The sequence below is a fragment of the Rhipicephalus sanguineus genome, chromosome 5, assembly GCF_013339695.2.
Source record: "Rhipicephalus sanguineus isolate Rsan-2018 chromosome 5, BIME_Rsan_1.4, whole genome shotgun sequence".
Lineage (NCBI taxonomy): Eukaryota > Metazoa > Arthropoda > Arachnida > Ixodida > Ixodidae > Rhipicephalus > Rhipicephalus sanguineus.
Window position 1 is genome coordinate 183,652,201 of NC_051180.1, and position 16,474 is coordinate 183,668,674.

The window sequence follows — 16,474 nt, forward strand, 5'->3', positions numbered from 1 at the left end:
AAATGACGAGGTATGTGAACACAGTTATGTAAATAAACCATTTTAATAATGCAATTTGCGCGAATTTAATTATTGATCTTATTTGATTCACAGGGCCAGGATGTTTGCTCCCAGAGCCACTGTGGTGTTGACTCACATGATAATGCAAGCTTATTTCCATTCATTGGAATACAAATTACATTGTGTAGTATCTCCTTATCTGCGTGAACTAGTGTGTAAAGTGTTTTTATCTCCCTTATGCAGGCAGAACATGAACCTGCTGTGAACAACTGTAATCAGGAGCAGTCTGTTCAAGAAGTACATCTACACAGTGTAAATGTAAGTTTCAAGACTTTCTGCTAACCATTTTTTGTCGCAAAACATACAGCGAAATATTTTGTTCTGCTTTGCTCTTGTGTTTTTGGTGCATCACGGATCAACAGGGCCTTGGCGTTGAAGAAACTGATCTCAAGCGACTGGACCTGACAAACGAGCAACCTTGCCAGAATGCACCGGCCACACCTGCAATTTCGTCGTCACAGATGTGCCCGCTCGTTCATCGTGCTGTAGGACAGGATACAAGATCTTGTTTCTTTGGGGGTTATGATACACTTTCTCACACACCTGGTGCAATAACAGCGTTATGTGGGGTTGAAGAAAATGTGTTTTCTCTCCTGCTAACCATGCTGCCTCAGACAAGGGATAAAGGGAGCGATGTCAGTGTCCCAAACAAGCTTGCGATTTTTCTTGTCAAGATGAAGCACGGTATGCCATTTAGTGCCATAGCCGTACTGTTCTCAATTCATGAGACGACTGCGTCAAGGATTTTCCACAGTGTCTTGGGCACACTGGCACACGCCACAAGAAAGTGGATCTATAAGCCACATTTGCGTGTCATTCACGACACAATGCCGGAGTGCTTTAAGCTCAGTTACCCAGAATGCACTCTCATTGTTGACTGCACGGAGGTGCGAACCGAAACACCATCAGATGTGAGGCAGCAACATGTTTTGTACTCCTCCTACAAGAATGGCTTTACTCTAAAATTTTTAGTAGCCATAGCTCCCTCTGGCTTGATAGTTTACAAGTCGAAGTCATATGGAGGTCGCTGCTCAGATGCACACATAGTCCTAGACTCAAACTTCCTTGATATAATTGAAGAGAGGGATGTGATCCTCGCTGACAAGGGATTTCGGGCATACGAGCAGGTGTAGCAGGGAAAAGTGCAGTGCTGGTAATGCCACCCTTTTCGACAGGCAACCAGCCATTTTCTAGAGAAGAGCTGCAGCAAACACATCACATTGCTCAAGTCCGCATTCATGTTGAGCGCATGATACAAAGAATAAAGACACATGGAGTTTTGCAGCACCGCATACCAATAACCTTAATCCCTGCGATGAGCAGCATATTTCACATGTGTTGCGTATTGGCAAATCTACAGGCTCCCATCATTCAATCCAAGGAAAAACAAACTCGCTAATTCAGAACTGAAAGTGAAGATCTGCGTGACGTTTATTCTCTAGTGAAGCCCTAATAATAATATCTGTGGTTTAACGTCCCAGAACCACGATACGATTATGAGAGACGCCGTAGTGGAGCGCCCGGAAATTTCAACCACCTGGGGTCCTTTAACGTGCACCTAAATCTAAGTACATTCTTAGAATCACATCTGATGGTGTTTTGGTTCGCACCTCCATGCAGCCAACAATGAGAGTGATAGAAGTGCTGCTCCAACTGCTCCGAAAGAGAAATGCTGCTCCAAACTGTAATTTTTGTTAGTAAATGCGCCAAAATGGCACTGGGAAGCTGAAAACAATGAGCTCTAACCGTGTGATCATCCAGCGAGCCTAACAAAACCAAAAAAAAGCTGTATACTATTATCCTAGTATGCCACATGTATACTAGCTGCATGCTAGCATTGTCAATATATATCTCATTTAGCAATATATTTGTGCCTGACAAGCAGACTATTTTGGTGAAATGTGTGCGAGATTAGTTTAATATCAAACTGATTTATAACTGCCGCTGTTACAAATGTGATGTGTGACATACATATATTGCTTTATCAGCTTTAACCTCATTATGCCACAAGAACAGCTCACTGAGTTGCTTTTTTTTTTTAATTTTCAGTGCAGGCTATTTTGGTCAAGTATGAAAATAACAGATTGCTTTATATCGTTCCACTTATAAACTGCTTCTTGGTGATGGTCATATGTGATTGTGGTTACTTTTATCATTTGGTGTTCAGCTTTATCGCTTTATATAATTTCTGCCACAAGTACTGGCATTTTAAATATATAGCTGATCTTCCTGCTTAATTGTTTCTTGCAATTAGCACTGACTATGTATTTGCAATATGTTTAATAATAAATATTAATCTTTATGAAATGCTTCAATGATGCTTTAAACTCCAGAGTTGCACAGAATATTTTGCCATCAGCTCCAGAAACACTGGTTGCTGCTCCAAAAAGCAAAATGTCGCTTCTATCACTGACTCTAGTGACGCAATCTATACAAGTGAAATAAAGCGTTCCTTGTAGTTTTGTTTGTTGTTTTGACTATGTTTTGCTACACCAACGATACAAGTATTTACAGCTTGGTGCTTTATGGAAGGGAATGTGTGAGTGCACGACACAAGAATATTGCTCAAAACTAGTTATGTTAACCAGCAAAATGCAAGATGTCAAAGTGCCAGAGAAAGCGTGGTGAATAGTCCTCATGTAAGCAGATTCAGAAGGAGCTTATTATACCCATCCCATTGAAAACTGATATCCTAGGTAAACAACACACCTGTTCAGAAAACTTTCCATAGTGACTAGGTAGTAAGTTAAACACTCATTTATACTTTCGACAGAGACAAAAAAATACAGAAGGCCGAGTGCACACTCAACCAAAAAAGCTAAATACATACAACAATGTGGGTTGCATCCTAGGTAAATAACACATCTGTTCAGAAAACTTTCCATAGTGACTAGGTAGTAAGTTAAACACACTCATTTAATGGTGAAAACACACAGCACGAAACAACGACGGGGACACAGAAAGGAAACACACACACCAACATGCCCAAATTCGCTCTATTGCACACTCATTTAATACTTTCCACACAGACAAAAAATACTGAAGGCAGAGTGCACACTCAACCAAACAAGCTAAATACACACAACAATGTGGGTTGCATGCTAGGTAAATAACACACCTGCTCAAAAAACTTTCAGTAGTGACTAGGTAGTACGTTAAACACATGCATTTATACTTTCCACACAGACAAAAAAATACTGAAGGCCGAGTGCACACTCAACAAAACAAGCTTAATACATACAAGTATGTGTGTTGCAATATCACAAGGTCACTATGCGCAGCTTAGTGTGTCAGCAGCTTCATGTAGTAATTGTGGTAAAACCACTGAAGCCGTGGAATGCTTTTGGCAAGGAAGGCTTCATCCCTTTCAATTACAATTATGAGGTCCTGCTTGCTGCTGTACACAAAAAAGAAACACTCTGTGGTATTTGTAACATACATTGCCACTTGCACCTGACAGTAGTATGGGTGGCTGCGAGTTAGCTTAAGACAGCCGTCCTCATACACAACATAGCTAATGAAGCTCTCGCACAGGTCGGGGTCAATGATCACGTCGTCTTTCCTGGAGTAGGGGCACTTAATTTCGAGCAAAGTGATCCCCTGCTGGTGTGGAACAGACCATCTGGGCTAGCACACAGCCAAGGCTGTTGAGGATGGATGACGAGGCCGACCTGCACAGGGTGTGATATGTACAAATTAGCATGTAATTCACGTTCAGAGATGTGCTCACGCATTTTCTAAAAGTTCTCCATATAGCCCTTCAGTGAGACAGCACAGAGGAGGAACATTATTCTGGAATTCAGTACCATGAATAACAGACTTCCTAGTAACTAATAATAATAATTGTTGGGGTTTTATGTCCCCGACCACGATATGATTATGAGGGACGCCATAAAGGAGGGCTCTGAAAATTCTGAGCATGCGGTGTTCCTTGATGTGCATATAAATATAAGTACACTGATCTCTAACATTTTGCCTCCATCGGACTGCAGCTGCCGCGACCACTTCCTGGTATCTGCCTATTTACGTAGAAAGTCCTGCTGGGAGCAAATGTTCGGGTAAGGTGTACGAAGAGGAGCAAAAGTTTACGAAATGTGGTCTTCCCTACAAATGCTAATTTCTGTTCTGTTAGTGCATGACGCTTTTAATCTAGCAGGTAACTGTATAAGTTTCAAGAATGACTACAGGCTGGAACATCTGATTGGAGGCCATGTTCCGACAGTATGCGGGAATGTAACCTTTTAGAAAATTTTGCATCCCGCAAGCTTTTGCTGGAAGATGTAGATTCAAGATATCAAGACATGAATGTGTTTCTACACCACTAAGTGAATAAATTAGGAAGATGTTCACTTGGTTGATAAACAAGTGTGATCTATACTCTATCACCATTGTCAATTGATGTCCCCCCCCCCCTACAGATGCACCCAAGACATGAATTTCTTGCCTAGCGTTGTCTAGCATGTATAAATGTTGTTCCATATACTGCAGCGAGTTGGTTCAAGAAATGAGACAATATATATATTTAGCGCACATAAAGAAAGTGCCAGTTCTTGAAATGCATGCAGACACTTTTCTTGTAATGACCATCATTATTAGCACATCCTGTAAGCACAATAACTTCTGCCATCTTCTACAAGGCACTGCGACTGCTGCACTAGTCAAACAATATAGAACAGAACAAATGCAATTAAACTAGGCATACTCAAAGTCTTTACGCAATAAAAAAAATCAATCTGTTGCAGCTAGCAGAGCAAGTTTTTTTACACTCATTTATGAAACACCATGACAGTGAATGGGAAGTATAAATTTCTACAGTATTACAAAAATGAAATAACTTTCACATATTTTCTATGACAGAAATTTCCTGCACAGTTTTCAAGTCTTTTTTACAGAGTGGCATGTTTTAGTGCTTATCGCACACAACAAAGGATTCATACATACGTAATCAACCTGCTCATAAACAATTTGTAACAGAAAGTACCGACTTAATGAGAGTAAATTTTAACATTAGTGGTTAAGAGAACAAACCTGCGTGACTCTGGTGCCGACTTTTTTTTCGAAGACCTTCCGAGCCATTGGTTCCATTGTGATACCTGGGAATGTTCAAAACAAAAACTACCAAACCTAGCCTGAAAATGCAACTAGCATTACTGCATTCTGACACCATCACTTCCTCCTGATGATATCTCATCGCTATGGAAAAGTGTTCACAAATTTGCAGAGTTGGCCAAATAACTGTTCAAGTAAACAAAAACATGTGGCATGTACAAACCTATCCGTGAAAGTCAACGTTTTTAAACCTCTTGCTGATTGTGCAGCTATAGCAGTAACAAAATCTGTGTGGCGTTCGATTAACAGGAGTTCCAGCATTATCGGAATATGTCTGGTAACAAAAATCACAGAATGTAGCAGCATTTTTTTTTTTTTTTTTTGGAGCAGCACTTCCATCACTGCATCAGAGTGACAAAGGATGTTCTCATTCTCTCCAGAAAGATGATTCCAAGCAGTAGACAGCACCTTTAACGTGGTGTTGAATCGAGCGAAAAAATATGAAACATAAGAATGAAAAGCAAAAGCAAAGGAACTTAAGGGCTCGTGTTTTCTTTGTAATACACAAAGCTATGCAACGTCTGCTAACGTCACGTAGCACGTGTTCTTGCTACGAGCTGGCAGCTGACCAATAATCTCCCGCATACTAACTGACGGCAAAAAAAAAAAAAGTGTTCCATAATCACCGTCATGGCTACGAGCAGTGCTGACTAACACTCCCAGGTTTGAATGCACAGATATTCCCAATTAAGAGGATGGGAGGACAACTGCTGCTGTAGCTCCATCGGTAGAGCATTGAACGCATTATTCAAAGGTTGCAGGTTCGGTCCCTGCCAGTGGCAAATTGGCTTTTCATCCACTTTCATTTCTTCACAATTATATCATAATTACAACAAATGACATCCCCCATACCTTCCCCAGCTCGATTGTGTGTTAGTTCTCATTCAAGAATGAGAAGCGGCACACACAAAGTGCAGCACAATGATGAAACTCATTGAATTTACGAGCACTTGGTGCATGTCCCTCTTCGTGCTTATGTTGTTGTTTTTTTTTCACAATACTGAACAAGCTAACTTCAACTGTTTGCAATAATATGCTCAGAATTACGCTGCAACTAAGAATAACCCACAAGTTCACAGCACATTTTTATTACATTGACTTCTCACCGCACAAAATCTCATAAAAATGACCAAAAGCTCCTTACCATACTCTGTGGCTGGAGAGTAGAAACTTTTAGTTTTCTTTAGCTGTTCTGCCAGCGATTCAAAGGAGCGCTTCCTACAGATGATGCGGTGGGCGACGGTGCTCGATATTCTGCAAGCCCTCTCTTGGTGCCACCTGCATTTCAAAATGGGCATCATATCCTGAGTGCAAAAGTTACACACACCTTAAAATAATAGAATTCGTGCATTTTGAAACCATGCCTGAAGCAACCCATTGCAGAAATAACATGCTATGCTTGTGAAAGACAATAGGAAGAGAATAAATAGTGCAACGTTACAAACCGAGTGCATTTCGCCTGCGGTATTGTCTGCGCGGCAATTAATTCTGCCTGGGATTCCGTGCATTCCACCTTAGTGGAGAAGAAGTTGAGCTCATTGGCACTCATAGTGACCGTTTCCTCAAGGGTGTACAGAGGCAGACTGTATCTCCAGTTCAAAACCTCCTTCACCAAACACAGGTCTGCATTCAGTGCTGCCTTTGAAATGAGGTCTTCAAGACAGTCGCGAACTTCCGACATTGCTTCTTCCTCCTTCTGCCACTTCAGTGTGGATTGCATTATGCAGTCGAGGTCTGGGAAGTGCTCCAAAATGAACGAAGGTGGCTGCTCATCAGGTGGCTTGCCACCAATATAAAGTGGTTTATATTCTGCAAACGTGAAGGTCAGCACTGTTAATATTGCTTCAGTTTCCCACAGATAAACAAGGACTTCCACGTTTTTATTCTTTCTATGCTTTCGAATTATGAGCGACATTATCATTATCACTGCATTCAACATGTTCTTGCGTGATCAGAACATCACGCCATGCTTTCCCAACTATTCTAAAGCAATCAGTAGAGTGTCCACATTCTATTTTATGCCGCACCACGGTGTTGACATTGTGATTACTAGAAGGCCAGTCTACCTACCTCCGAAGAGCTCCTCTACCGATTCTTTTTTTGAGGTGTTCGGCTTGGACGCTGGACGGCCCCACACTTGAGGCACGTCAGTGGACGACGTCGCATCGGCTAAGTTGTTTAGCTCGAGCGCTACCGCTGCGACATGCTTGCAGGCGCCGTCGCTGCCGGCCTTGCACGAACAGGTGGCTCCACTTATCACGCGCTGAGACGACAGCTAGAGACGAACACATAAAAACTGCATTAAGTAAACGTGCACAAGAAATGAAAACATGTAGTGCCAACGCTGCGATCACGCATGGAAGTCAACTCGCTGTACGATTAAACCAACTGTGCGATTTACCGCGTACAGCGTCGCGCTTATTTTACACAACTACACGTGCCGTAAAGAAACAAGACAGGAACACGCAGTAATAACCGAGCTAGCATCAAATGCTCGCTTACCTGAAGTGTGACATTGTAGCTGGTTTGGTGCACTTGCGAGTGGCATTTCGCGGTAACTTGAGTGTCGCTGTCACGGCACGGCACCGCCTCCTCCACATCGTACGCGTATCTCGCCTTGCACAGCTTCGCCCCGTTTTCTAGTGCCTTTCTGCGGAAGTGGTCCTCAGGCCATGTTATTTTACTGAAGCCATAGCGGAGCACAACTGGCGCCATGGCTGCCGACACACGGGACCAAGCACGGGACTGTGAACCGGGGAACCACGTACGCGGGTTTACGCAGCCGCGCTCGCCGCGGCACACTGCGAAAAATATATGAAGCTTTGCAAATTTCGTTCAGTATTCTTTCGCTTGATGGCGCTAGCTGAATGAGTATTTGCAGAAGCTTGTAATTGTTTTATTTTATCTCTCTCAGAAGCTTGAACCGAAGCGAAACGACGCGCACAGCCGAAACATATGCGAGCTGCAACAAACGTCGTCTGATGGAGCGGCGGACTTATGCCGCGACTTCCCGCCAGGCGCATTTTTTCGGCGCGCCACCTATCCAGCGCTGGTCTCCTATGGGGTGAGCGTCGTCAAGTGAAAAAAAAAAAAAGCCGTACTCTCGGAACGTCCCCCTCGTGTGCGTGCGTGTTTGTGGCCCCACTCGGGCGACCACTAAAACCGAGGGGTGTGCAACGACAGACAAAAGAAAGCAGAAAAACGGGCAGTGCGCGTGCGATGCGAGGGAACTGAGTAGATCTGCGTGGGCGAAGTATGTTTTGAATAGCACCTCAGCTTTCCTTTTCTTTCCTTTTTTTTACAAAAAAAATTCGGCAGATCCCACGCATTGTGGGAATCGATGTAATGCGAAGCAGCCAGCAAAGAGCTGCATACATCGCCTTGTTTGTCTTTGAGCCAAATGAAATCATTCATGCCATGGCATCTAGTCCACCATATATGGCATGTTTGCCATGCACGCATTCATGCACAATCTAGTGTACACCATGCCAATGAAACGCATATTCTGGAATATAAATGCATGACCTGTCGCTTATGTTCATCACGCACTCGTGTCATGCCATACCAATTTTGGTATATATCACGTTAACAAAACGGCCGGAAGCGCACCATGACAGTGACATGTAAATCATACCGTACATGACATGCATAACATGATTCGCATGTTAAGACCTCTCATTTATGTTCGTCATACAGTCACATCGCGCAATACCAATTTTGGTGCATATAAATCTAGCGAAACGGCCAGGAATGCACCATGAGCGCGGCATGTAAATCATGACAAACATAACCTGCATGTCATGATTTCCATGTAACCACCTCTCATTTATGTTCGTCATGCAGTCGCGTCGCGCAATACCAATTTTGGTGTATACCAAGCTAGCGAAACGGCCGGGAATGCACCATGAGCGCGGCATGTAAAGCATGACATACATAACCTGCATGTCATGATTTCCATGTTACCACCTCTCATTTACGTTCGTCATGCAGTCGCGTCGCGCAATACCAATTTTGGTGTATGTCAAGCAAGCGAAACGGCACGAGTGCGTCATGAGCATGACATGTAAATCATGTGCATGTCATGCATGTCATGATTTTCATGTTACCACGTCTCATTTACCTTCGTCATACAGTCGCTTCGCGCAATACCAATTTTGGTTACATCAAGCTAGCGAAGCGGCCGCGAAGGCATCATGAGCGTGGCAATTAAATCATGACATACATGACATGCATGTCATGGTTTTCCTCTTACCAACTGTTATTCATGTTCTTCATACAGTCACATCGCGCAATACCAATTTTGGTGTATATCAATCTAGTGAAACGGCCGCTAGCGCATCATGAGCGTGGCATGTAAATCAGGTCGTACATGACTTGCATGTCATGATTATCATGTTACCACGTCTCACTTACGTTCGTCATACAGTCGTGTCGCGTAACACCAATTTTGGTGCATATCACGCATGCGAAACGGACGCGAATGCACCACGAGCGTGGCATGTAAATCATGACATACATGTCATGGATGTCATGGTTTTCATGCTACCACCTGTTATTCATGTTCTTCATAAAGTCACATCGCACAATACCAATTTTGGTGTATATCAATCTATCGAAACGGCCGCGAGTGCGCCATGAGCGTGGCATGTAAATCATGTCATACATGACATGCAAATCATGATTTGCATGTTACCACGTGTCAGTTATGTTCGTCAAAACAGAAATGTCTCGTCATACCAGTTTTCGTATGTATCCCTTCATTTAAACGGCCGCGAGCGCCCCGAGACCATGTCATGTAAATCATGCTGCACATGACATGCGCGTCATGATTTGCATGTTAGTACCTGTCATTATGTTCGTCATGAACTGTTGTCACGCCGCACCAATTTTGGTATATATGAAATTAACGGAACGGCCGCAAGAGCCCAAAGGCCGTGGAATGTAAATCATGCTGTTCATGACATGCGTGTCATGATTTTCATGATATGACCTGTCATTTATGTTTGTGATAAGGCCATGTTATGACACACCAATTTTGGTATACATCCGATTAACGGAACGGCCAGGGAGCCCAACGGCCGTGGAATGTAAATCATGCTGTTCATGACATGCGTGTCATGATTTTCATGATATGACCTGTCATTTATGTTCGTAATAAGGCCATGTTATGACACACCAATTTTGGTATACATCCGATTAACGAAACGGCCAGGAGAGCACAAAGTCGTAGGCGGATAGATAGATAGATAGATAGATAGATAGATAGATAGATAGATAGATAGATAGATAGATAGATAGATAGATAGATAGATAGATAGATAGATAGATAGATAGATAGATAGATAGATAGATAGATAGATAGATAGATAGAAAGATAGATAGATAGATAGATAGATACGCTCAAAGTCGCAGAAGTTCGCTAAGAAATGCTTCGCATTTAAAATGTCGTTTTCCAGAGATGTGGTTTGCTGGGGATGAGGCACACATATATAGGAATGACACAACAACTGTTTTGTACTTGCTGCGTGTTCCTTTCTGCCACTGCTAACAAACTAAACACCGCACAGTTAAACTAACTAAATTAACAATTAAACCCAATTAAGATGTATACCTCTGCTTCTACAAAATGTAGGCCACTCGAATTTCTTTGGTACCGGCTTCCTTTCCTTTATGCGTCGCAGCATTTACCCCGGGCAAAAGTGCGTGAGCGCGAAAGTAACCCATCCCGTTCAACTGCTCTTGCTGTGCTCTGTACTTGCTAGATTAAACTACAAGCGGAAACTTGGCAGGATACGCTCGCTCCAATTCGCCGTGTACCATATAATTTGGCAAGTTATGCATCGGACTGTTTCGCTTCAGGACGTGGGTTCGATTTCCGCCTACGACAGGCGCATTTCCATGGCAACGAAATCCAGGAACACCCGCGTATATATTTCCGTGCACTCTTAAGTGTCCAGGAGTGCCCCACAGCGCCGTTCCTCATAATTACATAAGGCTAGCTCCAAGGGGACGCGGGCGCTTGCGAACTCTTCACTCTGAGTCGGAACACCGTGCAACAAGGCGCTCGCGCGGTTACCCTGCCTCCGCCCCCGCTTCTATCACGCGCACCTTTAGACAGCCTGCGGTTACAGCCTAGGAACTGCGAGCTCACTTTGCGTATTTCTCTGATCCATTGCTCTTGCTTTGAATGATTGTACTTTGGGGTGCGGAACGCGGTTTCTGTCAGCCCAGTATCGCAAACTTCACACCTAAATTTGTATACCTGTTTGCTCGAATCACAAATAAAGTTTATATAAAAAGCCTTAGCGGTAAGCTTCGGCCGTATTTGCGGTCACCCTGTGGCATGTGCGGGCACATATTCATTGGGATTTTCCGAATGGTCTACTCTACATCTCTTCTGGCACTTGGATTTGTATGTTTCGGCCCTAAATAGTAGGCCTCCTAAGTTTTTTTATTTCTTCAGTAAACCTCCTCAGGCAAGGTTTTACAAACGGCAGGTAGCATACATGCGTGATACGCTTGGGGTCCCGGTTCGTTCGCTGCTGTATATCCTTGTGCGCAGACCATATCGGTGACTACGCAGCAATTCTTGCTGTAGCGGGAATTTGCGTCCAATGCTGATGTGGTGAGCTGGAAACCCAAAGTATGACATCGTTCCACGCAACACAGCTTTGCCGTCGGAAGACAGTGACATCCGATTGATAGCCTCCGGCCGGGAACCTTAGGCGCGTGCCTGTAGGCTTGTGTTGCTGCACTGGCGGCTGAAATCAACAGCTATTCCTCGATATCTGCGCAGTGCATGCTGTTGTGCTCGTTACACGCAATCGAACACTTCCTCTCTGTTTTCTTTGCTCAGCTCGTGCTTTATCTGCCGCCGCTTTCGCCTGAAGGAGAAACGTTAGGAGCTAACAACTCAACGTCTTTGGAAAGTCTGCCGTGCTGAGAACTTGCGATGTCTGAGGATAGCGGGTCGTAAACTCGTAGCGTGAGTCGTAAGGCTGACGAGCCAACGTAGCCGAACTGGGACTTGCGCCTAGTAGCCAGACAAGAAGAGAAGCGTTTTTGAAAACGATAAGTTTATAAAAAGTATAGTTGGTATCGTTGTGCATAAAACACGTTTACATGAAAGCGACAGATGCGCATCGCGTTCATGTTAACAATGGCAATTCGCTAGGAAGGCGCATTGCAGTAATACGTCAGACAGGGATGGTTTTGCGAGTCCAGGTCGAATCACAGGCCGTAAATCACGAGGAGAGTAACGGTGGCCTCCCGTCGTGCGAACTCCGGGCGTGCCTCTTTCGCTATAAGGTATTCATATTAGCGCAAAGCAAAAAACAAACACTCGAGAAGGAATTGGGAGGGAGCAGACAGGTCAGGCGCTGAAACCTTTCTGCTTCCTCCCACTTCTCTCTGTAGTCTTTGTTTCTTTGTTCGCGCTAATATGTATCTCTTTGTATAGTGGTTCATGAAGGAGAAAAAGGTGGTAATTTTTGTCTCCCGTGCTTCAGACACGGCTAAGCGCATGTATCCCTCTGACATCAATGAACTCGGCCAGCAACAAGTCTTACTCGCTCGCTATAACCCGACACCACATGGCCGCTGCGGCAAAGAGAAGACGAGGGGTTCTGTAAACAGCGTCGCATCGCCTTTCCGAAACGCGCTTGCAAAGCCGATGCGCTACTGTCGCATTCATGTAAACGGGATTATAACCGGCCAGCTGGGGCGACTCCATTTATTCAACAAGACGCCGACACGCCGTCTCCACAAAATGGTCTCCACGTTGTCTGAGTGTGGCCCAGTTCATCTTCCCACGGTAGGGAAGTGTGCCTGCGTTGACAGTTTGCCGTAAACCGGCACGGGACGCACCTCGTTCACACGAATGCGACAACTGGCGCATCGCATCCATGTAAACGGGTGTAAGCGCTGGGAAGGCGCATCGCACAAATGCGCCAGGCAGGTGTGGATTTCGAGGGGTAAGTCGACTCATGGACCACCTTACACAATTGAAGGGGAACGCCGGCCCCTCCTCGAGTCGGCTTCGAGTGCACCTCTTCGATACTACACGACAGCTGCGGGGGCAGAAAGCGAGGACTTCTCTGGAGGGTTCATGCACTCCATGTAAACGGCGGCGCATTGCTCTAGGAAAGGTGATGTGTTAACGCTGCATTCTGTCGCATTCGTGTAAACGCAGCTGGAATGCGGCACTGTTTCCCACGGCAATGCAGTCTAATTGAGTTAGTGGGGGAGACAAGGGTTTCCCAAAAGTCTGCAGGCTAACCAATCCTTCCCTGGGAAGAAGGGGTGCACTATGCACGAGGCAACACCACCAAGACTGGTGTAGTCTAGACCCCACGAGTACAGGAGATGGGGCATAATATCCACTGTGCTAGCCTGAAGCTGAGAGGCAGCATGGAGGGGGGGGGGGGGGGGGATTGAGCGAGGATGAGAGCAGGTAATAAAATGTGTGCTGCAGCACGAAAGCCGACAGTCTGTGCTTAGTAACGGGAGACGCTAGAGAACGGAACGCATTTCATTCGCATCCTCTGGTGTCCACTGCTCGCGTAGAGTGCTTCTTTTGAGCTTCTCGAGCGTGCGCTGTGCACTCTTAGAAAAAAAGTTAGTAAATGGTTAGTAAATGCTTGCATTTACTAGTTTCGAGCGTATTTTACTACCATCGCGAAATCTGTTTACTAGCCAGCAGTTAGTAAAGGTCGTAAAGTGCTGCCTTCACTAACCAGAAAGTTTACTTGGTGTTTTTAACTAAGTAACTACTAGCCACCCACATTGCCAGATCTTTCGTAGATGCGCAGTATACTTTGCCGTAATCGTGACGGTCTTTAGCAAAATTTAAACAATTTTTGTTTTATCGATTACCTTGGAATTAAAGTTTCGTGCTACGTGATGGCACGCATATAAGCAAATATAAGGGCACACGACAATGTGTAGAAAACATCAATTATTCTTCTAAATTCTATGATTGCCAACCAGTACACGGTGTGCTATCCCAAAATAGGAGCATAGTCTTCAAGCCGCTGCTAGAGTAGATATCAGCTACGTAAAAGTCTTGCTATTCTGTGTGTGCACTTGAGTGTGTTTTCTCATTCGTGATCAATTCATGCCTCTATGTATGTTGCTTTGCGTACCTACCACGGTAATTACATGAAGTAATTAGCGGCCATTCATTAATGTACGAGGACAATGCCACTTCGTTTTTTTAGTCCTTTAGGTACTTTTGTAATAGAATCATCTTTATATGGCAATGCACACGCACATATAAACAAAATAGGCGTAAGCCTCTAATTGAGTTGTTAGCGCGGTTACAAACAACTTAGTAATGGACTAGCCATTCGAGCTAGTACTATTCACTCACTAACTAGGTAGCAAGTTCCACTAGCCTGCATTTTACTACCTTCACTTACTAAGAGGCTAGTGTATTTTGTGACAAGTAAACGGTTAGCATTTAGTCAGTGAATATGCCGACCTTTTTTTTCTAAGAGTTGTCGCAATCGGCGAGCCACCCTTTGCCTCGGGCGCCGGGACGGAATTGTCATGAGTAAGGAGAGGACGTATGGACGACGAAGGCGACGAAGTAGGAGGAGAATCACGCGGAACAGGCACGAGCGCGTGCAGGGTAGCACACGGCGCGATGCGCGTGACACGAGCCGTAAACGAAGGCAGCAGTTCGATGAGCTGGCATTGTTTGCGTGGCTACTGAAGAATAAGGTCGCATTGGCAGCCGCGTTCTGCCAACGGGAAGGCAGCGGACGTTCGATTCCGGAGGCCGTGACGCTGGCACTCCGTGGCGTGGCCGTTGACCTCGACGACGCTCGGGCGAGGCTCCTCGGAGGTGCTGCAGCACCTTGCGGCAATTCCGGACGCACCAGCAGCAGTCCCCCTTCAAGCTTCAGCCAGCAACAATCCCCGGGACGCCACGTCATCATGTACAGCAGGGGCCGAGCTCGTACTTAGGCCTAAGCGGCAGCGACGCCTGGCCACGTCAGCGTCCGGGAAGAGGCTTACGGCAGCGTGGCTAACCGACACGTATCGGAGCGACGATTGAAGAGGATCGTCGGAAACATCGACTGCGGATCCAACCCCACGGAGGCGGGACTCATGGAGTTTGACGGAACCAAGTAAGCGCGTTCCATCCAGGCTACGACTCGACGGCGAGGCCTACGTGGCCAGACACTCCAGTAGCGACGCTAGTCGTAGGTCTCAAAGTACTGAGAAGTGTGTTTGTTAACTTTCGCATATTTCTTTTGTGGTTATAAGATTTTCTCTGTTAGTTATTTTGAGTGTTTTCTTATAGTTTTTCTTGTGTGTAATTAAATTATGTTTGCTGTGCCTACCTGCGCCTTCTCAATCTATCTCCAGCGCACACGCCTCCGAGATCGGTGACAAAACAATTGGCGAGCCTGCCAGGATCATAAGAGTCCAGGATCATCAGATTCCAGGATCATCAGATTCCAGGATAGAAGATTCCAGGATTCAATCCGGCCCAGTCACCGATTCTCAGGGGGAATAAGTTGGTGCGGAGATGGATTGGGAGCGCTTGACGGCGGTAGCTAAAGATCTAGGTATGACTAAAGAGGAGACTTTGAAGTTTTTTGAAAATGCCCAAATAGAACAGGACAAGCAGATAGCACTGAAGGAGAGGGAACGCGAGTATGAACGAGAGAAACAGGAGCGCGAATTTGAACGCGAAAAAGAGCTTCTCGAATTAAAGTTGAGACTAGCGCAACTTAATGGTGTTCCGCAGGATGACCAGAGTGTCATATCAGCATCCTCTGGCTCGCAGTCACCCAAAACTACCCGCATATGTCCGAGAAAGTTAATGGCTCCGTTCGATGAAAGACGTGATGACTTGGATGCCTATTTACACAGATTTGAACGGATTGCCAGGGGTCAAGGTTGGGACAGAAGGGAGTGGGCAACAGCACTCGGCCTTTGTCTGGTAGGAGAAGCCTTAAGTGTTTTTGGCCGAATGCCCGCCGATGACTCCATGGATTATGATAAAGTCAAGAAAACATTGTTGCAAAGATTTAGGTTGACGGCGGAAGGCTTCCGGGAGCGGTTTCGTGGGTGCAAGCCAGAGAATGCAGAGACAGCGAAGCAGTTTGTGTGCCGCTTGTCAAATTATTTTGAAAGATGGATGGAGATGGCGAATGTAGAAAAAACATATGAAGGCGTACGTGATTGCATGGTCGTGGAGCAATTCTTGAATTGTTGCAGTAACAAGTTAAGTGTTTTCCTGAAAGAACGAAAGGTAGCCTCACTTGATGATGTAGCAGAGCATGCGGATCAG

General features: G+C 45.1%; 1 protein-coding gene and 1 pseudogene across 1 annotated transcript; one reads left to right on the forward strand and one right to left on the reverse strand.

The window, feature by feature from the left end:
* Positions 1–108: 108 nt before the first annotated feature.
* Positions 109–1,463, forward strand: LOC125758486 (uncharacterized; annotated as a pseudogene).
* A 2,145-nt stretch (positions 1,464–3,608) lies between these two features.
* On the reverse strand, positions 3,609–7,894 carry LOC119395139 (uncharacterized). Its single transcript, XM_037662426.1, has 6 exons — positions 7,672–7,894; positions 7,240–7,444; positions 6,615–6,978; positions 6,314–6,447; positions 5,089–5,153; positions 3,609–3,731 (listed from the first exon to the last, which is right to left on the reverse strand). The coding sequence occupies exons 1-6, from the start codon at positions 7,882–7,884 to the stop codon at positions 3,609–3,611; spliced, it is 1,104 nt and encodes a 367-aa protein (XP_037518354.1). The 5' UTR covers positions 7,885–7,894.
* Positions 7,895–16,474: the final 8,580 nt, after the last annotated feature.